This window comes from Chrysemys picta, chromosome 1 (assembly GCF_011386835.1).
Source record: "Chrysemys picta bellii isolate R12L10 chromosome 1, ASM1138683v2, whole genome shotgun sequence".
Taxonomy (NCBI): Eukaryota; Metazoa; Chordata; order Testudines; family Emydidae; genus Chrysemys; species Chrysemys picta.
In genome coordinates, this window is record NC_088791.1 from 219,140,010 (window position 1) to 219,167,109 (window position 27,100).

General features: G+C 42.2%; 2 protein-coding genes across 7 annotated transcripts in view; one reads left to right on the forward strand and one right to left on the reverse strand.

The window, feature by feature from the left end:
- The window catches only part of AP1S2 (adaptor related protein complex 1 subunit sigma 2), a 67,882-nt gene that overhangs the window by 18,629 nt on the left and 22,153 nt on the right, over positions 1 to 27,100 (forward strand). The window contains exons 5-7 of one of the 6 annotated variants that reach the window (XR_002889403.3): positions 611 to 702; positions 1,224 to 1,267; positions 16,397 to 17,908. The exons of 1 other annotated variant lie outside the window; for it this stretch is intronic. Coding sequence is in view for 4 of the 5 variants with exons in the window: in XM_005287782.5 (XP_005287839.1) it covers positions 21,458 to 21,505 (48 nt within the window). In the remaining variant the exon portion in view is untranslated. Of the gene's footprint in view, positions 1 to 610; positions 703 to 1,223; positions 1,268 to 16,396; positions 17,909 to 21,457; positions 25,126 to 27,100 lie in introns of those variants that run through there. 4 more of the 6 variants (XM_005287783.5, XM_005287784.5, XM_005287786.5 and 1 more) reach the window with 4 other exon arrangements.
- The window catches only part of ZRSR2 (zinc finger CCCH-type, RNA binding motif and serine/arginine rich 2), a 31,689-nt gene continuing 26,261 nt past the window's right edge, over positions 21,673 to 27,100 (reverse strand). Inside the window, exon 12 of the mRNA XM_005287779.4 lies at positions 21,673 to 25,635. Within this exon, the coding sequence (XP_005287836.2) occupies positions 25,632 to 25,635 (4 nt within the window). The 3' untranslated portion in view covers positions 21,673 to 25,631. The remainder of the gene's footprint in view (positions 25,636 to 27,100) is intronic.

A 27,100-nucleotide genomic window follows, 5' to 3' on the forward strand; every position in this document is an offset into this window, starting at 1 on the left:
TTTTGCTCTAATTACAGAGCAGTATTAATGGTTAAAAAATCAGTTTTCTGTGTGAAATACAACCACAGGAATTAAATATATACACAAAATTGCTATAGCTTCCTACTGATATTTTATAAATCTTACGGTTATAAGTAGTGAACAATTGATATTACAGTTCTTTCTTGTAAGAAAAAGCTCAGTTGGGTTCCTGGGTGGTGGTTAATTTTAAATGTGGGTTTCTAAACAACTTTTAGTAAGCTCCTTTTTTTTTTTAAGGTTTAAAACTCCTCTATCCTTAAACTTCATAATTTTTTAAACAGAAGCATCAAAATCAAACCACAGTGAGCTTTTTCTTACAATGCAACTTATTGGGATCCTCCAAAAGATGTTCTTCATCTTTGCTAGTTGCATTTTTCCTAGCAGTGGACTTTAGTTAATCTAATTAAATTATTTGTTTTCTTGAAAATCAATAGCAGCTGAAGTACACTAGTGTTATAAGTAACTGATTTTATTTTTTGTGTGAAGTTCAGAATATTTTTCTTAGTGTATCTAGACAAACCCTCCTACAAATAATTTGTTAAAGTAGTAACTATGAAATTTTCACTGCTGCTTGATTTTGTGTTTGTAGAGCCAGAATGAAGACTGGGGAGGTTTGTCTGAGGATATCTTATGATTAAGAGCAGTCTAAGGCTTTAGCCCTTTTGACCCCCCTCTAAATTGGTAACTACCAGATTTACCATTTTGGTGGCATGGATTAAATGGGTGCTATGCAGAGACTGTTGCACGTGTAATGAATTCCTTGCCTGATGAGTAAAGGATATACACAGAAATTATGGGTGATGGGCTTAATCTTCTGCAACATTTGCATGATGGTATTTGGAGAGTGCTTTGGGTGTTCTGTTTTATTTTCATTTTTATACTAACAGCATCAGTTTGAAGTGTGATTTTTTTTTTTTATGAGCTTTGTTTTGGTGTTGGTAATTAAGTGGGTTAATGGAGTTTAGAGAAGTGGTATACCAAAACTAATTACTAAACAGATGTTTGGCTTTGTTTACTTGTAAGCAACCCACTTAAACATGTGTTTACTGGAAAATGCGCTGTTACCTCTGGTAGGCAAATGACATGGGCCCCTGTATAGAATGGTGCTGCTGCAATTGACTGTATATCTAATACTGGGTGATGCTGCATGAGAGAACAAACTTATTTGCATATATAGTGCATTGCAACATATTTTTGTGCAGGCCCCTAAGAGAGGAATACATTGTGGCAGTGTTACAAAGAAAAGGTAAGACTGTCTTCAAAAAGCACACACACGAAAAATGGGTCACTTTGAAAACCTATTAGTCAAGGTCTTAGTGTTTAAATCAGTTACATTACATAAATGTAGTTAAATATATCAACTTTTATTGTGTACAGATGCCACAGGGAATATTTTATTTCAGGTGTAGTTTCAGATGTATAAAGATTAAGACTTAATTCATTAGACCAGTTGAATGTAAATGTACACAAATTTTGCAAGTAATGAAAGGAAATTTCATCTTTAAGAAAATACATTTTGCAAAGAATGAGTTCAGATGCTCAGCTTGCCTTTTATGATGAGTCATAATTCTGGTTTATGTATATGATACCTAATTATTTTAATAGTTAAATTTTCTTTATATGATGTCTTTTTTTGCCTTTTAAATAAAATTTTGCTTGCTGTTCATTTGACTCCTGTGATGGCATCCAAGAGGTGCTGGTAAAGTTTTGACATCAAATGGGCTGGATTGCACTACAATATTTTATCCTACATTAACGGCAGCAATTATGATTTACATGATGCTGAATGCAGTTTAATGGTCAGGGTAGACAAGGACAAAACGTTTTTTCATGTCAGCTGACTACAATGCTGTTCTGGTCTACAATGACCACTAAATTGCATTCAAAATCATGTCAGTTAAACACAATTGTTGGCATCTGTGTTTAAACAGTAAAAATCTTGTGGACCTCATAGATTCAATTATTACTTATTTAGATTTAACATTATTAATGACTTTCACTTGAAATTTATTTGGAGGAAGGGAGTCTTTTTACTTTTTTGAAAGTGTGAGTTCAGTGTTGTAAAGTGTGTGGGAAGAGGGAAGGGTACTTGATAAATTGTGTAGGATGAAGACTTAGGGCACATAAAAACAAAAACTTGGATTAATTCAATAAAATAATTGATAGGCTGGTTTAAGGGAAATAGAGAATAAACATTCATAACAATGCATTTGTTTGCTGGGAATATTTTTGAAACTTAGTTGGGTGGAGCTCCATGTGAAAGCCTTACAGCACTTTTTTCATGCAGTTAATTAATTGCCATGTGGGATGGAGCCCTTATTAGAATTATTGGCACTTACCATATCTTATTAAAACAACCTCCAGTGTGGCCTTTATATAGTCCTACACATCATAGGAGGGTAGTTATTTATAATGATATATAGAAGTTGCATACTAAATTTATATTTGAAGGACATTCATCTGGGACACGGGTACTCAAATTAGGGGTTGTGCGATCACCCTGCCTTTCCCATATTCTATTGCTCAATAGGAAATGGGTCTTGACTAGATCCTGGGTACCTGGGATGGATGGGAATTCCTAGAGGTAGTTTGGGGCTACAGTATGGCAGATGCTGAGTATTACTAACCTAGACATTTTTCACATCCTAAAATTCTGATGTGTGACGAGAGTCACTTTTTTGTTTGAAATAAAACTATAAGAAGTGAGTCTTGTAATACATTCATTGAGCACAACCAACAACCTTTGTAAGTATTGCTAGGAGAACTTGGTCCACCAAACATGAGTATCAGGTTTCTTTTTCTTTTTGTACTTTGTTGTACTTTCCCATCTCTCCACTATAACAGAAGTCCCGTATAAGGATGTGACCCTTATGGGTTGGCTAGTGTTAATTCTGTGATTGTAAAACTTTGGTGATCCCTGATTTGTTATGTTTTTCTCAAGTGGAGACTTACAAAAATGTTCTGTTCCGATCTATGTTCGGCAGTTAGACTATGGGCTTTTGAGGAACCTATATAATTTGTTGTCCTGTTTGGCTACTTTATGCAATGTTTCTAGGGTCTGATGCATATTCGTACATGTAGTAACTGGGGCACTGCATAATCTGAGTGTCAGTAAGTGGAATGTTATCTATGTTCTTGAGGGGTATGTGTGAGAGAGCATATTCTATAGTATAGATGCAGAGTTTCTCCTTTTGTTGTTTTTACTCAGTGTGTTACAGTAGTATGCATATGCCCCTATCAGGGCCCCATTGTGCTAGGTCTGTGCAATCACATGTTAAGAGACAGTCTCTGCCATGAAGAATTTAGTCAAATTTAAGACGAGGCTACAGTTGTAATGAATAGTCAGAAAACATAAGGGAAATAGCTATAGGAAAAACAACGAGGCGTCCTTGTGTCACCTTAGAGACTAACAAATTTATTTGGGCATAAGCTTTTGTGGGCTAAAACCCACTTCATCAGATGCATGGAGTGAAAAATACAGTAAGCAGAATATGTATTATAGCACATGAAAAGATGGGAGTTGCCTTACCAAGTGGGGGGGTCAATGCTAATGAGCCAATTCAGTTAAGGTGGAAGTGGCCTATTCTCAACAGTTGACAAGAAGGGATGAATACCAAGGGAGGGGAAATTTGTAGTGCTAACAAGGCCAATGCAATCAAGGTGGCCCATTTCCAACAGTTGACAAGAAGGGGTGAGTATCAGCAGAGGGAAAATTACTTTCTGTAGTGACCCATCCAGGTGATGTGCACTAGATGATTTTGAGTTTATATGTATGCAGTAAATATGTATACAGGTCCCGTTAGATGCATACAGCTCCCGTTAGATGCAGTAGAAGTTGTGCTTGCATATCTGAGGGTAGCATTTGCAAATGTTAGGGTAATGGTCATGACTTAAAAAGAACAGGAGTACTTGTGGCACCTTAGAGACTAACAAATGTATTTAAGCATAAGCTTTCGTGGGCTAAAGCCCACTTCATCGGATGCATAGACTGGAACATACAGCAAGAAGATATTTATACATACAGAGAACATGAAAAGGTGGAAGTAGCCATACCAACTGTAAGAGGCCAATCAATTGAGATGAGCTATCATCAGCAGGAGAAAAAAAAGTTGTGAAGTGATAATCAAGGTGGCCCATTGAAGGTGTGAGGATACTTAACATGGGGAAATAGATTCAGTTAGTGTAATGACCCAACCATTCCCAGTCTCTGTTCAAACCTAAGTTAATGGTATCTAATTTGCATATTAATTCAAGTTGAGCAGTCTCTCTTTGGAGTCTGTTTTTGAAGCTTTTCTGTTGCAAAATTGCCACCTTCAAGTCTCTCATTGAGTGGTTAGAGAGGTTGAAGTGTTCTCCCACTGGTTTTTGAATGTTATGATTCCTGATGTCAGATTTGTGTCCATTTATTCTTTTGCGTAGACTCTGTCCGGTTTGGCCAACGTATATGGCAGAGGGGCATTACTGGCACATGATGGCATATATCACATTGATAGATGTGCAGGTGGACGAGCCCCTGATGGCGTGGCTGATGTGATTAGGTCCTATGATGGTGTCAGTTTCCACTCTGAGTGTGATTTTTACCCTACGTGCATTGCTTAGTAATATATCTCATAACAATCACAGTGGAGGGTATCTATGAGGAGGAGGAATAAAATTTTGGGAAAGCTTTAGTGTGATATAGTGGATGTTTACTCCCCTAACTGTAAAGCTTGTGTAAATCCTTTGGTAAACACCATTTATCAATTAACTGGCAGGTGTGAAGTGTTGCATTCTAAAGGGATTATCACCTTTGTTCCAACCAGATCAGGGAAGAGGTGGGAGTGGGTGAGGGGGAAGAAAGACACCCACTGAAGTCTGATTACAGTGAATGAAGGTTCAGCTGGTACTTTTGCTTCCCTAGTTGAGAGTGGAGGAGGCGAGGGGTCACTACTGTTGTCTCGCACGCTTTCCTTGGCTGGTGAAGTGAAGACTAGGGAGATGAGTTTTACTTCACTGTGTAAAATTTTTATATTCTTGCAAAATAATGCTTTAATTGCCTAACGATGGAACCGCAAAGAAAGCGAACAGTAGCAGCTTTGTATAGAGAAATATCTTATGAAATATTTCCTGGTGACTCAACCTCTATTTGTTAAATTGATCTAAGATCTGATAGATTTCTGTATAATGTCTCTTTAAACAAAATCTCACTGTTGTAATAATTGTTTTGTTTCTTATATTTACATGGCTAGGATCTGTAAACCTGTTAATATTTCCTAAATAAATAGTGTGTGTGTGTGTGTGTGTGTGTAATCATTAATTTTGCAATCTTATCTTCAAGTGCGTTTTGCCTTGAAATCTCTTCCAGTTGACAGTTGTTAATGAAGATTTCAATCTTAATCAAAACTTCTTACTGTTCCTCCAAAAGTAGTTTGCTTCTTGGACCAAAAACACTCCTGAAAAATGGACTACAGTTATTACCAATTCTATACTGACTACTGATTTGTTGCTCCAGTTTTGTATTTGTTTAGACTAGGAAAAGTGGTCAAGGTTAGCCTGAGGTTAGTCAACACATTTCCGCTCACAGTTTAACACATTTCTCTCTCCTACCTCTAAACTCCTACCAGCAAAACAAAACCCAACCTTAAAAATCATCCTCTACGCTACACAGAATATTGATCCCAAAAATGGAGCAGTAAGAGACTCAATGAAGTCCACTAGGGATTTCACTATTGTTATTGATTTTATGTAGAAGGTGTTCAGATACTACAGTGATGGTGTATTCATAATCATTTACTGCATACATATTTAGAGAGCTCATCTCAACTTTTCCCTGATCTAGACACAATATTGTCTCAGTTTAGCTAGTATGGACATCAATCAGCTAAATTGAGGCAAAAGTTGTTAACCTGTATATCTATGCTTGGGAAAAGATTAAGGTTAGGTTGGGGTTAGCTAGATATTTTAGCTAACATGAATCTCATCTGAACCACTTTCCTAATGTATACAAGTCCTTAGTGACAGGCTGGGATTTTCAGAGGAGCCTTACTCGCTTAGGTTCCTTTGAACATCCTTCCCTTAAGAAAGACTGTGTCATTTGAAGTAGTAGTCATGATGCATTAATTTCCAAATAAGTATTTGAGAAAGAGCAATCTGAAACCAAGCTCATGATGTCAGGCAAAGTGTTTCTCTGAGTTTAAATTTTCAAAAATGACTAGTGATTTTCAAGTGGGTGGTTGATGTCACAACCTGGACAGTTGTGCTGCAACTATACGAATACAAGTCTATTGTGAGTAGACCTAACTGCTGGGTTCCATGTGCTTCTAAGCCCACAGGGTCTGGGTAGAGTCTACTAATTGTTTCTAGCTCTGGGTCTCTAGGTTGCACTCCCAGGCTCAGATCTTGTGTCTGAGTCCTTCCTTGGGACATGGGACTCCACAGTGCAGCCACTTAGGTCCTGAAACCAATGTCTCAGACTTTCTGAGCCCCCAGTTGCTTAGACATGCTCTCCAGCGTTCCACCTAGGCAGTAGCTACTCAAGCTTCTGGTTTAACACCTTCAGGGACAATGTGGCATGGAAGCCAGGAACATGGGCTTAGCCAAGGAATTTATTAACCACAGTTACTCTACTCGTAAAGTATTTGAGAGTTACAGGTCTTTGAGAACAGGCCTGAGATACATCCCTCCCAGGCCTGATCTAGTTCCTTCTGAGAGTCTGAAACTTGTCAGTGTTCAAACTGAGCAGAGTCCTTCCTGCACATCTGGCTTACATGTGGTGATGGTCAAGCCCCCTGCTTCAGAGCAGCACCCCTTTTTAAATGGCTCTTTAAATGTTTCTTCTTTTGCCATGTGGCCAAGCTGAGAAGCTGCAGATCCATCAGCTGTGCTAGTGCCATTGTGTAGAAAATTCATAGTTCCATATGTCATAGATTTACAGGATCTGTGCCATTCCCTAACCTTTAGACAGTCCCAGGGGAGGATATGTTCAGTGTGATAGACCCCCAAAAGGGTCACACTCTGCCACAAGGATAGGCCACATAGCCTCAGTGGCTCCAAAACTGTGCTTCTGGGCTCCAGCATTTCTGTTTCTCTCACTGTGAGCTATGTCCAGCGAGTCCCACTGAAGTAGATTCCTGTTCAGAGACTTTTACTCCATTCAGGGACCAATGCATTTCAGCAAATATATTTGCTTTTCAAAACAGAGTAGGGTTCTTTGAGTGATTGCTTATCTGTATTCCACAATAGGTGTGCGTGCTCCCCACGTGCACCGGTGCCGGAAGTTTTTCCCCTAGCAGTACCCGTAGGGGGGAGCGCCCCCCGCAACCTCTGGAGTGACGCCTGCCTGGCGTGGTATAAGGGGGGCTGCGCCTCCCCCCCAGTTCCTTCTTGCCGCCAGTGAAGGTGTTTCGGAACTGCTCTGCTCCAGCTTTGCTGTAGCTCATCCCCAGAACTGTTCGTTCGTTTAGTACCTGTAGTTAGCGTAGTTAGTTTAGTTAGTGAGTGAGCCCGGGCCGGGGCATGCGCCGAGCCCCGGCATTTAAGTCGTGCGGTTCTTGTCAGCTGTGTGCACCACGGTGTTGGTAAGTGGCGATCCGCCAGTACCATTGACCAGTCAGCACCGCTCCCCGTCCATGGGGCATGCCAAGAGGGCCAAGAAGACTCCCTCTTCGCAGCAGCACCAAGGGAAATCTGGAACAGAGGCTAGGCCCATGTCGGGCAGTCCTCGATTCCCACCGGGCCCTAGGCGTCTGACTCACGTAGAGCGGAGTAGCCCGGCCCCTTCGGAACAGGCCTTTCCGTATGTCCGAGTGCTGTTCATGCCCGAAGCTCTCCAGGCGGCCCGGGACATCTTGTCCATGCTGGTGCCCAGAGTGCCGCTGATGTCGGCCCCATGCTCCAGAGGCAAGCCTCCACTGGGCTTTCCGCAGTCGCCCCCGGCTCGGTACCGGTCGCGGTCGAGGGAACGTTCCCGAAGCCGATCACCGCCCAGCATCTGCTCGGGGCAGAGTCCACGTGGATCGCCCTCAACGCCTACCAGACTCTCGGGATGTGTTCTGTCCGGACAGGACTCACTGCACCGGTGCTCTTCAGACAGCGGATATCGATGGGACCGTGGCGGATGTCGTCGTTGGTCCTCGTCCCGGAGAGGGTACCGCAGTCGATCACGGCATGGTCATCGACGCCATTCCCGCTCGGGCTCCTGCTCCAAGTCTCCGCCACGGCACTGCAGCCCCGGGCATCGATCGCCTCACCGTCGTGAGTCCGCCCATTGAGGTCGTTTGCGGAGCAGCCATTACCGTCGGTACCGGTCCTCCACGTCGAAATCGCGGTCCCGTGACCGTTGCAGATCCCGGCACTGCCGCTCCTCCCAGTTGAGAGACCGCAGCAGATCCTACACCAGCCTGGTCTCCTTTCATAGCCATCCTTCGATGGGCCAGAGCGTGCAGCTGGTGCCACAGCAGATGCAGTGGCACCCAGCATCGTGGCCAGCCTAGGGGTACCAGTGGGCACCGTGGCCTCTGGCGCAGCCCCGGTGGGAGCTCGCTCGGTGGCTGGAGCTTCGGAAGCACTGTTGGCCTCCCTCTCCAGACCCCCGACAAAGGAGTCGGTGGGATGCTCGTCCTCGGTACTGTGCCCGGACTCCGGTGCCGGCCGACACCAAAAGCACCTCTTCGCCCCATCCAGAGGAGGTGATTGCAGCCCAGCCTCCCTCCATCTTGCAGGAGGACTTCAGGGCCCACCAAGAGCTCTTAAAGAGGGTGGCAGCAAGCCTCCACCTCCAGGCAGAGGAGATGGAGGAGCCCTCGGACTCCCTGTTCAATGTGTTGTCCCCATCGGCACCGGGTAGGGTGGCCTTGCCGCTCCATGAAGGGGTGGCTAAAATTTCAAATGCCCGGTGGCAAACACTGGCCTCTGTCCCTATATCAAAAAAGGCAGAACCGTAAGTACTTTGTACCCACTAAAGGGCATGAATACCTATATACCCACCCGGCGCCTAACTCCCTGGTGGTAGAGTCGGTCAACCACAGGGAACAACAGGGTCAGTCAGCTCCGACCCCAAAGAACAAAGACTCTCGGAGGCTGGACTCTTTCAGAAGAAAAATTTATTAGTCTTCGAGCTTCCAGTTACGAGTGGCAAACCATCAGGCCCTCTTGGGTCGGTACGAATTTAATATGTGGGGCTCCCTCCCTAAATTTGGGGTCTCCCTCCAGGAGCATGATGAGGAGTTCAGTGCGCTGGTGGAGGAAGGGGCAATGGCAGCTTGGGCTTCCCTGCAGGCTGCCTCTGTGGCCTCCGCGGTGTCCATGAGATGGGCGTCATGGCTCCTGCTCTCCGGGCTCTCCAGCAAGACGCAATCTTCCATGCAGGATCTCCTGTTTGATGGGAAAGCTCTGTTCACAGGGGAAACAGATACAAGGCTGCATGGCATGAAGGACTCCTGCACGACCCTCCAGACCCTGGGTCTCTATGTCCTGGCTCTGGCAAAACCTAAGTTCAAGCCACAGCAGACTCTGACCCTGGCCGCCCTCCTGAAGTATGAGGCCATACACAAGAAGCAACGGGACTATGAGAGACGCCCTCACAGGCAGTCTCGGCCTGCCCCCCAGCTTGGACCCTCGAAGGGCAAGCGGAGGGGGGAAAAGGCGAGGACGCTCGGGGGCAACCTGCCAGTCCTCATCAGGGATTCAACCACAATAAAGCTTCCCTTCTCCAACCGGTTGTGTGCTTTCCTTCCAGAATGGTCTCGGCTCACTTTGGACCAGTGAGTCCCCAACACCATCTCCTGGGGTTACACCCCCCAGTTTACCTCCTCCCCGCCCAACCACTCCCCACCCCCATCCCTCCTGGGGGACCCCTCGCATGAAGCTCTTCCTGAGCAGGAGGTGGGGCGGCTCCTAGGACTAGGAGCGATAGAGGCAGTGCCCAAGGAGTTCATGGGCAAGGGGTACTACTCCTGTTATTTCCTTATCCCGAAGGCCAAAGGGGATCTCAGGCCCATACTGGACCTACAGGGTCTGAACTAGCACATGGTGAAGCTCAAGTTCCACATGGTCTCCCTGGCCTCCATCATCCCCTCCCTGGATCCCAGGGACTGGTACGCTGCCCTCGATCTACAGGATGCGTACTTCCACATCCACATATTCGAGGGGCACAAGCACTTCCTCCGTTTTGTGGTGGGTCAGAATCATTACCAATTTACGGTCCTTCCATTTGGACTGTCCACTGCCCCCAGAGCGTTTACAAAATGCATGTTGGTGGTAGCGGCCTACCTCAGATGGTGGGGGGGTACAGCTATTTCCCTATCTGGATGATTGGCTTGTCAAGGGCACCTCCTGGTCGCAGGTGAGGGATCACGTGGCGCTCCTCTTGTCCATGTGCACTGCCTTGGGCCTATTGGTAAACAACACCAAGTCCACGTTAGTCCCGGTCCAACACATAGAGTTTATCCGGGGCGCTCCTGGATGCAGTGTTGGCCAGGGCCTCCCTCCCACCAGACAGGTTTGAGATCCTGAAAGGTCTCATCGACTCGGTCACAAGGTTCCCGGTAACAACAGTCAGGGTTTGCCTGCAGTTCTTGGGTCATATGTCGGCGTGCACGTACGTGATCCGTCACGCCAGACTCAGGATGAGGCCTCTCCAGCTCTGGTTGGCCTTGAATTTCTCCCAGGCCACGGACAGGATGGACAAGGTCCTCACTGTGCTGGATGCTGTGATTACCTCCCTGCGATGGTGGTCCACCCCGAACAACATGCTCCAAGGGGTTCCATTTAGGGACAGGGCCCTGTCGCTGGAGCTGGTATCCGATGCATTGGACCTGGGTTGGGGGGCCCATGTGGGGAGCTTTCAGAAACAAGGCCTGTGGTCGGCCCAGCACCTGACCCTTCACATAAACGTCAAGGAACTCAGAGTGGTGCGGCTGGCGTGTATGGCATTCTGCTCGCACCTGGAGGGCAAGGTAGTCAGGGTCCTCACGGACAACACGGCCTCTATGTTCTATATCAACAGGCAAGGCGGGGCCCGCTCCTCTGCCCTTTGCCTCGAAGCCCTCAGTCTGTGGGACTTCTGTATAGCCCACAACAACCACCTGAAGGTCTTCCGCTTACCGGGCACCCGCAACGAGAGGGCAGATTGCTTGAGCAGGGACTTCTCCTCGCAACACGAGTGGTCCCTCCACCTGGAAGTGGCCCACCGGCTCTTCCGAAGGTGGGGAACTCACGAGGCGGACCTATTCGTAACTCGGCAGAACCAGTTATGCCCCCGGTTCTGCTCCGGGGGGGCCTGGGGAAGGGCACTATCTTAGATGCCTTTCTCCTGTCTTGGTCAGACCGGCTTCTCTACGCCTTCCCCTTGTTCCCTCTAATCAGCAGGGTCCTGGAGAAGATAAATTCGGACAAGGCCTGAGTTCTCCTGATTGCCCCGGCGTGGCCCAGGCAGTATTGGTACGGGACCCTCCGCCGTGGCCGTTGCCGCTCTGCCCGGACCTGCTGTCACAGGACCAGGGCCGCCTCCTCCATCCCAACCTAGCGGCTCTTCACCTTAGGGTGTGGCTGCTCATTGGTTATGTGGAGAGGAAAGAACGTGCTCAGAGCAAGTTCAGCGCATCCTCCTTGAAAGTAGACGGCCCTCCACTCGCCATGCTTATTTGGCAAAGTGGTTCTAGTTTTCTAGGTGGTTGGCAGACCAGGGTGTCTCCCCGGTGACCGCCCCGATCCAGCTTATCCTTGATTACCTCCTCCACCTGAGGGCCCAGGGCCTGGAGCCCTCATCCGTCAAGGTGCACTTGGCGGCCATATCGGTCTTCCATCTGCCGGTGCAAGGACACACGGTGTTTTCCCATGCTATAACTGGCCAGTTCCTTAGGGGTCTAGACCGTCTTTTCCCGTATTCTAGACCCCCCGGTTCCACAGTGGGACCCAAACCTGGTGTTGGCTCATTTCACGGGGCCCCCGTGTGACCCACTGGCCACGTGCTCCTCGTCTCACCTCTTGTGGAAGGTGGCCTTCCTGATTGCTATCATGTCAGTCGGGCAAGTCTCAGAGCTCAGGGCCCTGACCTCCGAACCACCCACCGTACATGGTCTTTCATAAGGACAAGGTCCAGCTCTGCCCACACCCTGCATTCCTCCCGCAGGTGGTCTCTGCCTACCACATGGGTCAGGACATTTTTCTACCGATCCTCTTCCTCAAGTCTCATCCATCCAGTGAGGAATGCCGCCTCCCAATGCTCGACATGCGGTGGGCTCTGGCTTTCTACCTTGAGCGGACTAAGCCATTCAGAAAGTCCTCGCAACTGTTTGTCGCCTTGACTGAGCGTGCGAGGGGCCAGCCGATTTCCACTTAGCGGCTTTCCAATTGGATTACCTTGTGCATCCGTTCCTGTTATGAGCTGGTGGGCGTTCCCCCACCACCCATTGTGAGGGCACACTCGACCTGGGCACAGGCCTCTTTGGCTGCCTTTGTGGCCCATATCCCCATCCAGGACATTTGTAGGGCCGCCACATGGTCTTCAGTTCACACGTTCAACTCGCACTATGCGATCGTCTCCCAAACCAGGGATGACGCCGGGTTTGGCAGGGCTGTCCTCTGTCCTGGGAACTTGTGAACTCCTACCCACCTCCAACAGATATAGCTTGGAATCACCTATTGTGGAATACGCATGAGCAATCACTCGAAGAAGAAAAAACAGTTACCTTTTCTGTAACTGGTGTTCTTCTAGATGTGTTGCTCATGTTTAATCCACATCCCACCCTCCTTCCCCTCTGTCAGAGTTGTCTGGCAAGAAGGAACTGAGGGTGGGGGGAGCACGCAGTTTCCCTTACACCACGCCAGGCAGGCACCACTCCAGAGGTCGCGGGGGGAGCTCCCCCCTACGGGTACTGCTAGGGGAAAAACTTCCGGCACCGGTGCACGTGGCGAGCACGCACACCTATTGTGGAATAGACATGAGCAACACCTCTGGAAGAACACCACTTACCGAAAAGGTAACTTTTTTTTTTTTTTTTTTTTTTAAGTAGTCAACTGGAATTACAGCATCAGGAAGCCCTTAGGTTAGCATAGAGGAAACAAACGTTAAGGCTTATTCCATATTGGCACTGAGGCAAAAATAAAAATAAACCTAATTTGGAAAGTACAAAAACAGCAAGGTAGCAACTGGATAAACCATCAAGTGAAAGATTAGGGCATTCTTATTTGTCATGTACCAATCCTGCAAGAAATTGAATTATGAGTCTTTATATTCAGAGGTGACCCCCTGTGCTGGAGAGAAGTTGGCACTGTGCTGGGAAGATCTTAAATTAATTGGTGAGTTCTTCAGAGGAGAGTTAGGGAAATGAGGTCTTGTTGGGTTCAGTAAATCTTCCTACTCTCTGACCAGAAAGAGCTGTCAAGTGCCTGTGAGATGAGGGATAGCCCAGCCAGGTGGAATAGTGGCAGGTGCTGAACTAGGGGAGGTGAGCCCAAGACCCTTCCAGCTATACCCAGGAGGAGAAAATTATACATTATTTATGGCTATTCCACATATCTTTCCCAAATCTAAACTGGGGCAGATAATTTAAATGTACTTACCAAAGAGAGACCGTAAAGTTAAAATTCATATACCATTGTTAAAAAGCAATTTCTTTAAACTTGTTAATAAAATATTCAAATAGGTAGTCTACTATCTTGCAGTGCTTCCCCAGTCCACTAACTTGCACCACTCAATCAGCACAAGGGAAGCTGGAACTTTCCGTAAGTACCCTGTAGGGAATACCCCTTGCGTGGGGGAGATCTCAGTAGGTGTAGAGCTAGCGCCTATGCCTCCTTTCCCAAAGGCCACAGCACCAGGGGCCAGTGCTAGAATATGCTTCAAGATCTCAGCTGCACCACTGTAGCACTTCAGTGTAGACAGTACCTATGCCGATAGGAGCACCCCTCCCATCAGCATAGATAATTCACATCCTCGAGAGGCGGTAGCTAGGTCAACAGAATAATTCTTCTGTCTACCTAGCACTGTCTACGCAAGGACTTAGATTTGTTTAACAACACTTAAGGGTGTGGCTTTTTCACATGCCTGTCTGACATAGGTAAACCAGTGTGATTTTTCTAGTGTAGACCAGGACTGAAACTTTCTCTTCACTATTTGTTAGTTTACATCTGTTTTGGGTTGGGCAATGAGAAAGGTCTTGAAGTTTGAAAACTATCATGCCACACCATTTTTACTAATTTAATCAGCGCAGTTAATATCTGAATCAGAATCTATTATAACAGGGGTAGGCAACCTATGGCAAGCTGATTTTCAGTGGCACTCACACTGCCTGGATCCTGGCCACCAGTCCGGGGGGCTCTGCATTTTAATTTAATTTTAAATGAAGCTTCTTAAACATTTTAAAAACCTTATTTACTTTACATACAACAATAGATTAGTTATATATTATAGACTTCTAGAAAGAGACCTAAAAACGTTAAAATGTATTACTGGCACACAAAACCTTAAATTAGAGAGAATAAATGAAGACTCAGCACACCACTTCTGAAAGGTTGCCGACCCCTGCATTATAAGTTTAAACCAACCCACATACCACTTGGTTGTTGCTCTCCTACCAATGGTATATGTACCATAGTTTTAGAAGTGATGAATTAGTCAAATTCACTTGTTTATATTCAATTTCTAAATAATTGTGAGCTGCAATGTTTGGTTTGCAAACATTGCGGAGTAATATTACTTCCTCAAGAATGGTTTCCATGGAAATTGGGAATTATACATTTTTATTTTTTGTCATTTGTTAAAACATTTGACATTAAACCGAATTGGAGATATTTAAAGACCAGTTATATGGAGGGTGTTACGGATAAGATTAGCAAGTGCGGAAGCTTTTCTCATAAGTATTTCCATCTCTTTTTAATAATTTTGCTTGTATTGAGATTTCTTTTCTTGGTGACTCCTGGAACGGAAAGTGAAATAATGTCTTTAATTAGCATACAGTAAAGGGTAGTAACTGATAGGGAGATTTTCAAAAAATGCCTGACGGACTGAAAAGTAAATGTCCTGTCAACTTTCAGTGGGACTTCTGCTCCTAAATCCCTTGAGCACTTGAAATTATGATCCAAGTGTCCTCAAAACATCATAATGCATTGTATAAAGTGAACATGTGTTGTGAATGCTGTGTGGGTTTTAACAATATACTGCAACTGAAGCAGTTTTTCTAATGTTCTAATGTTTCATATTCATAATGCAGTCCAAGAGCAAACTGTTATGTTAATAATCAAGAGTATTTTCAGTGAAATAGTAAGATTTAATCTGTGAAAAGTTTTTGATTACGACACCGAGTTAGGGAAGTTTTGTAATCATTAAACAAAAGTGCCTTTTTGAGAGGAGGGAATCTCGATAGTATCTGGCCCCTCTTCATGAGACATGCACATATTTTAAAACCACAGAAAAATTAATTGTTGCAGCTGAACCTCTTGGAAGTACAAATGGAATTCTAATATTTGTAGAATATTCCTTTAACAATTTGTACTATGCTGTAGATAACATACCTGTAAGGAAAAACATACCAACCCATCATTTTGGTAAATTTCGTTGAAATTCAGTTCCTTTTTGAGTATCTGCTGATTAAAATATTTGTACCTTCAGAGGCAGGGTTTACACTACAGAATTTTATCAGAAAATTCTTATCTGCACTATCATTGTTTCAAATGCACTGGTATTAGTATGCAGAGCCCTAGTGTGGGCAAGTCTTTGTTGGCTGGAACTGGTGCAAATAAACTGTTTGGTAGCACCAGCCATAATCTGATTTAAGGTAGTTTATATGGATCCTTTCCACATGTAATGCACAGTAGAAGATCAGATAAGTTTATAAAGCTCTCAATATCCAAATACAAACATTTTAGCAGCATATTGTTACATGGATGTTGTATTCATAAAGGAGCTGTTCTAACAGTTCGAAAGGCAGTCATCAATCTATGAATGAAATTTGTGGTGGTTATATAAAGGAAAGAAAAAAAGGGCCACCTTTTCTCAAAAAAACCCCAACAACCCCACTTGGAATAATGACAGTGCTGTGTCTACATGAAGCTTTTTTGGAAATCTCACTGGGACAGTGCTGCTACTGGTAGTGGTGGAAGAGCTAATGCAGATAGATCTCCAACATGTTGTAACCCATGCCTTCTGGATCCGCTTATATTAGGTCTATATAAATGCCTGTGCCCTGTCTTAATGCTCCCAGCATTATATCACCAGTGGAGGAGCATTAATGGTAATACAATGGTAAAATATTTTCCCCAAAGGGCTAGTGGAGACAAGGCTAGTGTGTAGTTCTATATTAGAGATAGTATTGTAAGAACCTTCTGGCAAGAATATTTATTGTATATCTGTCCACCTGTGTACTATGTGTAAGAATGTATACATTTCTTTTTGTAGCCACGTCATGAATACTTTAATGTCCCAGTGTACTAAATGACTTCATTCATCATGCATGCAGCATTTCAGAGAGGAGATAGACCTGACTTATTCATGGCAGAACCTTATCCTCAGCTTGGTGAAATCAATCATCTTGAACACAATAGACTATACCACAACCATTATCTTTGCTGTTGTACTTTCTTTCACCCCTTCTGTTTGTATATTCTCATGTCTCATCTTGATATAACTTGTTCTTGTCAGCATATGATCTCTTACTGTGTGAAAAGTTCCAAGTCTTATGTTTAACGTTTGTGTGGAAGTCATTCATTTGAATAAGTACATACTGTAACATTACTTAATCTTTTAAATATTTCAGCTGTGGTGTTACTTGAAAATACATATAAAATTGTAGTATACATCAGAAGTTTATACAGAGAAACTAGTGATCCCATGGAATAGTGTAAGGCTTATCTTTTTAAAGTGTGTATAGAATATATACATACATATGTATAAGCTTTATGTATAGTTGTAAAACTGCATACATCTCTAATGAAAAATGCAAAAGTAAAATGCATTTTTCTCTACCTTTACTTTTAATTTCTTTTGAAAGTATTTGTTGGGGGTAGTGGTGATTTACTGTTATGTGTAGAGGTTGCAGGGAGAAATTGTTACGCCTGATCGTTGGCATTTAAGCTAGATAATGTTTTTGTAATATCACAAAATCTCAGAGTTCTAACATTCTGATTTGTGTTTAAAGGTTGAATACACTTGAGCATTTGTCCTCTTTTTATCGTAATGATTAAAATTGTTACCCAAGTACATTCCTTTGCAACCTAATACTTCAAAGTTGTAACATTTTGCTTTTAATATTAGTCATTAATAGCATATTAAAATCTTAATGCTCATTAATCAGTATTTGTAGTTTGAAATAAGATGTATTGAATCACAAAAGGAAGACTGCTACTTTAAAGATTTCTATTAAAATAACTATCCTGAGTGTTATGCAGATCCAAGATGAAGATATATACTTCACCCTATATTGTCCACTAAAAGTGAATGTTACATTTATATAGAGCTGGTTTATCTTTAAGATACATTCATTTAAATAGAAAGGAACTGGTTAAATAAATGACCACAAACAGTTTAAAATTTCAAAAGTATTTCATATATGGTTATGTACTACATTTTAAATGTCTATCTGACTTTAAAAAAATTGGGGGACATGAAAGGGGAATTTTTGGATTTAATTTGCAGCATTCTGGGATATGTTATAGAAAACTAGATCATAGGGATGGTTTTCCATTTCCAAGTTTGTTACTCTTTTTTGTAAGACATTAACAGTTTGTGTGAACGTGCAGTTGGTTAATGCTACTTTAATCTGCATTCTCTCATGACTGTTGGCTTAAAATGCTATGCATTGAGCTGTAATGAGATGCTGTTTCTCTTGTTATCTGTATACAGCTGCTTGCTTTTAAATGACTAGATAATGAATTAGCTTCCTGGCATGTCTGAAATAAAGTATTGCATGCATTTCTGTCTCATGTGAATGGCTTTTTTCTCAACTCTTGGTTCTGGTATTTCAAATGTGTATTTGTTACCTCTGTTAAATTCTGTATTGCAGATGCCTTATAAAATGTTGTAAAAAAAAATTCCATAACAGCTAGATAAAAACGTATGCAAATGTTTTCTGAATCTAAAAAACACAAATAGAACTAAATATAGCATAGATCTTGTCCATGTTGTATTTGTCTTAAATTGATTCCTAAAGTTCATAACAAAATGTTTAAAAATATCAAAGCATCCTAAATTGGAATGAAGAAGGCAGTTGGTAAGAATTCAGGATAAAATGTATCTGTCACAAGACTATCACTTCTCGCTATTGTACAATAACCATACGTCATGATTTACTCGTGAGGTCTAGTTCTAGATTTTTAATAACACAGTATCCAATCAAATGTGCCATTTAATTTTATTTTAGTCATGAGTGAAGCAATGTGCTTAACTACACAGGATCAGTTGGCTGGAAGAAACTTTTATTTTGAGGATAGTAAAAACCTTTACAATTTAAAGATTATTTGGAATTTGAATATACACTGGTAGAAAAGTTCCTTAGTGTACAAAAATTGAAGTGGTAACATTAATCAATAGTTACCATGTAGTTTATTGTGAAAGAAGTATTTTTTGGTCATTTAGGAAATAATCAATTTCACCTCTGTAGTTGTAGGTTTTCAAATCCATTATAATTAAAAGTTAGAATCACAGAAATGTAAGGCTGCAGGGGACCTAGCAGACATCAAGTCCAGCACCCTGCTCTGAAGCAGAACCAAGTAAACCTAGACTATCCCTGACAGATGTTGAAAAATTGCATTAAAATAAACAGGATAAATTTGGTCATCAAGCTCCTACAAGCTTGCATGAGAATTTAACAGTTCTATTTCTCTTAATCCAACCATAGGAATAAAGTTCAACCCTCATTTATTATAATAAATGCTTAAAATTAGTGCACAGGGAAACAAATACTTAAAAAGACACTGTCAACTCATTGTTTTAATATACTTTTCAATTTGTTTTTGTTCTGTAATACTCTCAGAGCATGAAAATGCTGTTTTCTTTTCTCGCCAGTTTTGATATTTCATTTTAGAATCTAATTTCCCCCCCTCTATTATAGAGTAGAAATTTGCATAAGTATTTTTAACATTTTTATAATTGATAGTATGCCAAGACTGTTTCACACCAGCTTCCATGTCAGTACGGGTCTGGGAATATTTAAATATTGCTTCAGTGGGAAAACACATCTGTAGGTGTCACATGGCTGGAAGTGAGATTTTATGTCCTTGGCTTTATTAGAAAGGGGGAAATTTTAATTTTATTGAAAAGTGAGTGGACTGAAAAAATCCACAGGATTTTGTCTGATTAGATTGTAATAGCGTTGAGTGATTTTAGTCTCCTTTTCGTACTTAATTTCCAGCATTATTGATGGAGTTGTGTATACACTGAGTGTAGAATGGACCTCTTGGGTCAAATGTTGGGCTTAAGCTACTCAACAGTGTGCTTGCAAAGTACAAAAATACACCTGTTTCAAGTGAAGTGGAACTGTCTTAATATTTAACTTTGTGCCTTTAATAGTAAATCAGTGTATACACATGCGTTAATCTGAAAATTAAAAACTTGATCATTCTACGTATGATGCATATAGAGATTAAATGACTCATTTCTGAAGTGCTAGTGTTACAATACTAAACCACTTGAATCAAATAGGTACAAGACTAGTCCACGGATACTTTTAAAATGATCTAAATATTCTGTAAAACTAAACTTTCTGAGGATTTGCTGTTTAATTGTAATCTTTCTTTTTCTTGCTTCATGACATGCCTTGTCTTAGGATGCTAAAGTAAGTTTTGTTTTTCATTCTCTGGGTTGCTTTAAAATGACATTGGTTTTGGTTTCAGAAAGAGACAGTATCTCTTTTCATTGACTATGATGATGTTGCTAGTAATTGTGGAAATGGACAGTCCAGTTTTTCTAATTGGCTAGATCTTCTTCCAGTTGCTTAGAAATAACTCTTCAAATTCCTGAAATGAAAATCGGATATAGACTTTAGTACAGTAACTCCTCACTTAACGTCCTCCCGCTTAACGTTGTTTCAAAGTTACGTCACTGCTCAATTAGGGAACATGCTCGTTTAAAGTTGTGCAATGCTCCTTTATAACATGGTTTGACTATCTGCTCTGTCCACTTCTTGTAAGAGCAGCAACTTGTGCAATGCTCCCTTGTAAAGTTCCTCTTCTCCGCCTCCTCCCCCTCCCTCCCAGCGCTTCCCGCACCACCAAACAGCTGTTTGGCAGCGCTTAGGACTTTCTGGGAGGGAGGGGCAGGAGCGGGGAAGCGCTGTATCTCCGCTCCCCCCAGAAAGTCCTAAGTGCTGCCAAACAGCTGTTTGGCGGCACTTAGGACTTTGTGGGGGGAGGGGAGGGAGGGAAGGAGCAGGGATGCAGCTGCTTCGGAGAGGAGGTGGAGTGAGGGTGGGAAAAGGTGGGCCTGGAGTGGAGCGGGGACAGGAAGAAGTGGGCCTGGAGCATCCCCCGGCAAAGTCGGCTCCTGTTCTTCTCCAGGGAAGCTGCCGCTGCTGCAAAGGTGCTTCCTAGTGTCCTTGCCTTCAGCGGGCTGTGCCTGTGTGGGGTAAGCCAGGGGCACTTCCCAACCACAGTACAGTATATAATGTCTTTTGTCTGCTTCCCAAAAATTTCCTTGGAATCTAACCCCCCGCATTTACATTAAATCTTATGGGAAAATTGGATTTGTTTAACATTGTTTCACTTAGTTGCATTTTTCAGGAACATAACTACAATGTTAAGTGAGGAGCTACTGTATCTATAAATATATTAAACACATTTGCTTTATTTGGTACAGGGAAAAGGTCGTCTTTGAAAATTTAGTGCAGTACCTTTAGGAAAGAACTGGTTCCAGAAGTTTATACCTGGCCTAGAATACTACAGCCCCAAATCTTGGGCTTCCCTTCACTTCAAGATTGGCCATTTCATCCTTCTCAAGTAGTTTTTGTCCAGTATACAATAGTGTCTCTAGCTGGGAGGGCTATTTTGCGAATTAATACTCTTGATTTTGCATGACTAGGACCTGTTGCTTCCAAAACTTAGGAATTTTAAAGGATTTAAAGGATATTGTATCTGTACAGTACATCAGCCATTTCATTTTTACTTGCGGGTTTTTTGGCGCTCTCCATAAAATATCACAAAATGAAATAATATTGAATCCATTACAGATTTTAAAAAAATTCATGTCTGTTTTACTAAGTTGTGACTTGTTCCATGATGGAAGGTCTGATTTATTTTCTTTTTAGTGTTAAGGGGTCACAAAGCTTACAAGCCATCCCTATAAACCATGGCAAACTTCTTTTAATAATCCTTTTAGAAATGCATCTGATGTCAGACATATAAACTCTCACATTTTCTCTTACAATTTTTTTTAATTATGCACTTTCCATATTAACTTTCCACATATGAGCTTGTTTGCTAGGAGCACAGGATCTGTTTACCACTGTCTCAAATTTTCCCTCCACAGGAAGCAGAGACCCCACGTAGTGTACTTGAAGAAATTGGACTCACATAAATCTCCTTTGAAGTCTCCTGGTGTTTCACATACTGTAAATGTTCACTGCCATCATTTTAATGTTTAGCTAATGGTGTAAGGTGCTGTTTGTCAGTATTATTGTTTTGCTAAGTTGCTTCATTCAGGCCTACAAGAAAATATCCCATTTAAAGTTTTTTAAAAAGGGAACAAAAATTTAAAACCTCCAAAAAGGATAAAAGAAAGGGATTTCAATTCAAGACCTCTCTCTTTGGTGCATTTGAGAAAATCATAGGTGACGACTTCAGTAATTATACTGTTTTATAAGCAACTGTGACTTAAGGAAACAAATGAATCAGCTTCAGTACATGTTCATGTTTAACAGAAAGGAAAGTACATGTGACAACTTTAAATGTGAAATGTAACAATGTGGAACTTGGTTTTATGTAACCAAAGACTTATTTGTTAATCTACATTTTATGTCAACATTTGTGAAAAATCTGCTTTTTTCAGTTAATACAGAAAGACTGGGAATTAACTGTTTACTATGGAATTTTTTTCATTATACCAAAGAACCCTATTATGATCTGTATATCAAACTGGTATGAGCTGTTAAGGTGGCTTCATTTTTTAGCAACAGAGCTGCAACCAGACCATTTGATAGAAATGGAAGTATTCAATACAAAGATTTTACACAAAAGTACATGAGTTAAGGTATTATAAAGGGAATACAAATTATTTTGTACAACCTGCATATTGGAACCATCCTGTTTTTAACATCAGTATTATTGCTTAACCACTGTGGATTTATACCTAGATTATGTACTTTGCCCTTCTGACTATTCAGATGAGTAGAGAGATAATGTAAAATATGCTGGGGTAGCACTTGACATCATGGAGAGGAGGGGATAACCTAAAGGGAAAGTTAAAAATGTGCAATTTAAAAGTTAGAGAGAGAAGGGGTGGGTAAGGTAATATCTTTTATTGGACCAACTTCTGTTGGTGAGAGAGAGAAACTTTTGAGCTTACTACATGTCAGGTCTGAGAAATGTACTCCGAGGGTCACAGCTTAAATACCAGGAGGAACAGATTGTTTAGCTAAGCTGAGCCATTACAAACATTGAATCTATCTCCCCTTGTAAGTATTCTCACACTTCTTATCAAACTGTCTGTACTGGGCTAGCTTGATTATCACTTCAAAAGTTTTTTTACTTAATTGGCCTCTCAGAGTTGGTAAGACAACTCCCACCTGTTCATACTCTCTGTATGTGTGTATATCTCCTCAATATATGTTCCACTCTATCTGCATCCGAAGAAGTGGGCAGTAGCCCACGAAAGCTTATGCTCTAATAAATGTGTTAGTCTCTAAGGTGCCACAAGTACTCCTGTTCTTTCTGCGGATACAGACTAACACGGCTGCTACTCTGAAACCTATCTTTAGCAAAGCAGTTAACAAATATTTCAAGGGACCATTGAAGGCAAAGTGGCCCATTAACACCCCTCCAGTCATAGGGGGAAATGGAAGGGGGAGAAGGCAGCTGGGGGAGGGTTGTTAGCCCTGGTGGAGCCTTCCCAAAAGTCGGGGGGCCAGGGCTCCTGCCCCTTCTGTGGCTCTGCCCAAAGCCCTGCCCCCTGCCAAGCCAGAAGCTGGAGCAGGTTGGGAGCTGCGGACTCTCCACCTGCCTGGGGCTTAGGGGGGGCCCTAGAGCAGCCCATGGTCTGTGTCCCTGCCCAGCTGGCCCCCTGCCGAGGATAGGTGGAGGGCTTGTGGCCCCCCACACTGCCCGCGTGGCTTTTACCCCAACCCAACTCCGGGCCTCAGAGCTGCAGCCCGGCTGTGGGAAGAGCCACACAGCCAGTCAGCTCGGAGGAGCTGTGGACCTTTCACCTGCCCTGGATGGGGGGCCCAGGGCTTCTCTTTGACCCCCCACCCTGGGCAGGTGGAGGGTGGAGAGTCAGTGGTGCAGCACCTCCTGCTGCCCACGCTCCCCAGCTGGGCTCCAGCTGCTGGCCCTGGCTAAGGGGGCCTTCGGCGCAAGAGGAGGGGCAGGGGCTATGGCAAAAAAGTGGACAGGACAGGCCCATCTGCTTTCAAAAAGTGGGAGGGCCATAGCCTCTTCCCCCCCCCCCCCCCCCCCCCCATTCCAGCACTGATGATTTTAGTGGGTTATAGATTGTTGTAATAAACCATAAATCCAGTGACAATGTGGGTGAAAACTTTTCTCAAAGCGATCACTCTATATCTGACCTATCAGTCCTCATCCTCAAAGGAAACCTGCACAACACTTTCAAAAAGTGAGCCTGGGAGCTTAAATTCATAACTTTGCTAGACACTAAAAATCATGGACTGAACAGACACATTGAATTTATGGTTTATAACAACAATCTATATCCACTAACAACCCCCTTACCCAAGCTGCCTCTCCCTGTATTTCTTCCTCCCCTAGAACTGGAAGGGTGTTAACGGGCCACTTCACCTTGAATGGTCCATTGAAATATGTATTAACTGCTTATGCTATCTGTTCCACATTGTGTTTAGCTGTGACTTTTAAGTACATTTCTCAGATCTGAAGAAAAGCTCCCTGTAAGATCAAAAGCTTCTCTCTCTCACCAACACAGTTTGTCCAATAAAAGATATCACCTCCTCCACCTTGTGTCTAATATTGTGTGACAGACATGGCTACAACACTGCATATAACAATTTAGAAGTTTTTATTTTGAACCCTAGAAACAAGACTAATGGCTTTGCATTTACTGGTATATTATGGTATGCTCAATGGGGGCATAAGCATCTATTTTAAAAATATTTTATTAACCTGCTTCATTGATATACATTAATGTCCTGTCACCGTACATGCAGGTGACATCCATTGTGAAATTACTAAGCTTAAGCAAACAAGTGTTTGTATACAGTACCACCAACCTACTTTACGCTGAGGTCCTATTGAAAATTACTGAGTGAGTTTCAGCATGTAAATGAACAAATAATCAAGGGTAATACACCACAAAATGTACTTTGTTCATTTATTTTGACAGTTATAGGTGTTTTGCAATATAGTCTACACTTTAAAGTATTTAGTCTTATGAGATCTCTGTACAGAACTCTGTTCTGTTGCTGAGAAGTTAGTGCCATTTTTTCTGCAAATTATATGTGGAGTAGCAAAGTTCTACTGTGTGTATCTGCAGTGATCACAAGGTGAGTATTTTTCTAAGCTTGCTGTTATATTGGAACTGACCATAGGCTCCATAACATTTCAGTTTGCTCACTTGACGTAAGCAGTACCACACATTTGCAGTATTCATATCCACTCATGTCATGTACAGAACACAGGCCTCTCAAATCACTAGAATATCATGTTTATATAAGGTACACAAGAGCCCTGTTCTGCATTTGACTCATGTAGAATATGCAAAAAAAGAGGATACACAACTGGTATGGGATGGCCTGCTGTTTGTGCTGTTGAAGTGATTGACATTTTAAATGAAGGAAATTCAATCTGAAAGCAATTTTATATGTGTTTAAACAAACATGTTTCTAAGGTTTACGCTGTCACTTGTATGTGCTAGGCTGGATTAAGCTTTGTTGTGATTGTGTCAAAACCTGTGACCACTGTCTTAGTATCACATTAATTTAATTGTAATAAATGTTCATTTTTACACCATTGCTGTGTGCTTATATATAATCAAAGGTTTAATATTTTTGCAGAGGGAAGGAGAGGATAGGTAAATCTTTTAGTGATAGGTAAAAATAATGCACAATTAAACATTACATCACTTGATTTGCATCAAACTTTATTAAAAAAGTGTAATATGTACTCAAGATTCCATTTATTTACAGCTATTAACAACTTTACAGAAAACAATAAGTTAGCAGGTAATTGAAAGCTTAATCACATTAAACACTTTACTGTAAAGAAACTTCATCTAAATGAATATTCAGGTTAAGCTATAGTGCTATTTCATCTAAGAATTAAAGCCAAAAACACATTTACTGAAGGTGTTTTGGATAATACAAACTTAGCATTCAATTTCTTGACTATAATAAAGGGCAGTTCAGTACAGCATACACAGTCCTAATTTCAGTGAAAGTGTTTCTCTAACTGGGAGAAGCCGCCACTCATTTTTCAAAAAGGGAGCACTAAGATTCTTGTCTGAATTCCACTTGGCTTTACCTGAAGGAAGAAAGAAGTATGGAAAATCATTAGTACCCTCACTTTAAAGGGTTTTTGCCAAGGATAAGATGAAAGCAAGCTTAAATGCAAGAGTAAGTTTCTCTACTTAATTGTCCTTTTCTACTCCAGCTATTGCCATACAGTCTGTGCTGTGCTTGAAATACTGAGCATTGGACTCAAAGAATTTTCAAGCTGAATGCCTCGCAGAATATTTTTCCAAGTGTTGAAGGATAGACTGCGAAACAGCACTTAGGGGTATAAATCAACCTCAAGCTAACATCGCTTCTCTAATTTATAAGCAGGGTTCTGCTTATTCTGCCATGCTGCAAAATTTTCCTCTATGGGCCAGCTGCCATGGAAATCTAGTTTTCCTGGCAGTTTGGACTCCATCTTTTGATCTCATTTGGTACCAGGACGGTAAAAGTTTTGTTCTGCCTGCTTGACTTTACTTGCCTTATAAAGCAGAAGGATGTTCTGTTTTGTATTCATATTTCAGTGAAGTGAAAAACCAGAATCTTTACAAGGTAGTGTTAGATTTCTCTGTCCAGGGTATGGTAAACTAGTGCTGCCATTTATCTGTGACTAACTAGAGAACTTGAACATACACCCTTGCACCCTACCTTCCTTCTCTTCTTCCCTCAAAGCAACCCTCTCCCCCAAAAAATGTTGCTTTAGCCACTTGTCCCCCTCTTCTACCAATGTGTTCTCTACTTGCTTTCCCTTCCATTCATATCCTGTGAAGCTGGAACAGGGGTGAGGGGCATATGGACTCCATAGCTTATAAGAAGGGATGCTGATTTTTGCAGCATGCTAAAGTGGAGCGCTGTAGCTTGCTAATAATCTACCCCACAAAGGCTTTTTTGAAAGAGATTCATAGATAAGACCTTGAGAGACCATTAGTATCTAGCCTGACCTGTACAACACAAGCCATGCCACTTTCCTGCATTAATTCCTGCTTGAACTAGAGCATATGTCAGAAGAATCCAGTATTGATTAAAAATGCTAGTGATGATCTACCCCAGCCTTGCTAGCTTATGCAATGGTTAATTACCCTCCATGTTAAAAATTGCATCTTTATTTCTAGGGCTGTTGATTAATCACAGTTAACTCATGCAATTAACTCAAATTAATCCTGATTAATCACAGTTTTAATTGCACTGGTAAACAATAGAATGCCAATTGAAATTATTACATATTTTGGATGGTTTTCTACATTTTCAAATATATTGATTTCAATTACAACATAGAATACAAAGTGTACACTGCTCACTTTATTATTTGATTACAAATATTTGCACTGTAAAACTGATACAGTATTTTTCAATTAATCTCATACAAGTACTGTAGTGCAATCTCTTTATTGTGAAAGTGCAACTTACAAATGTAGATTTTTGTTTGTTTGTTAGTTACATAACTGCATTCAAAAACAAAACAATGCAAAACTTTAGAGTCTACAAGTCCACTC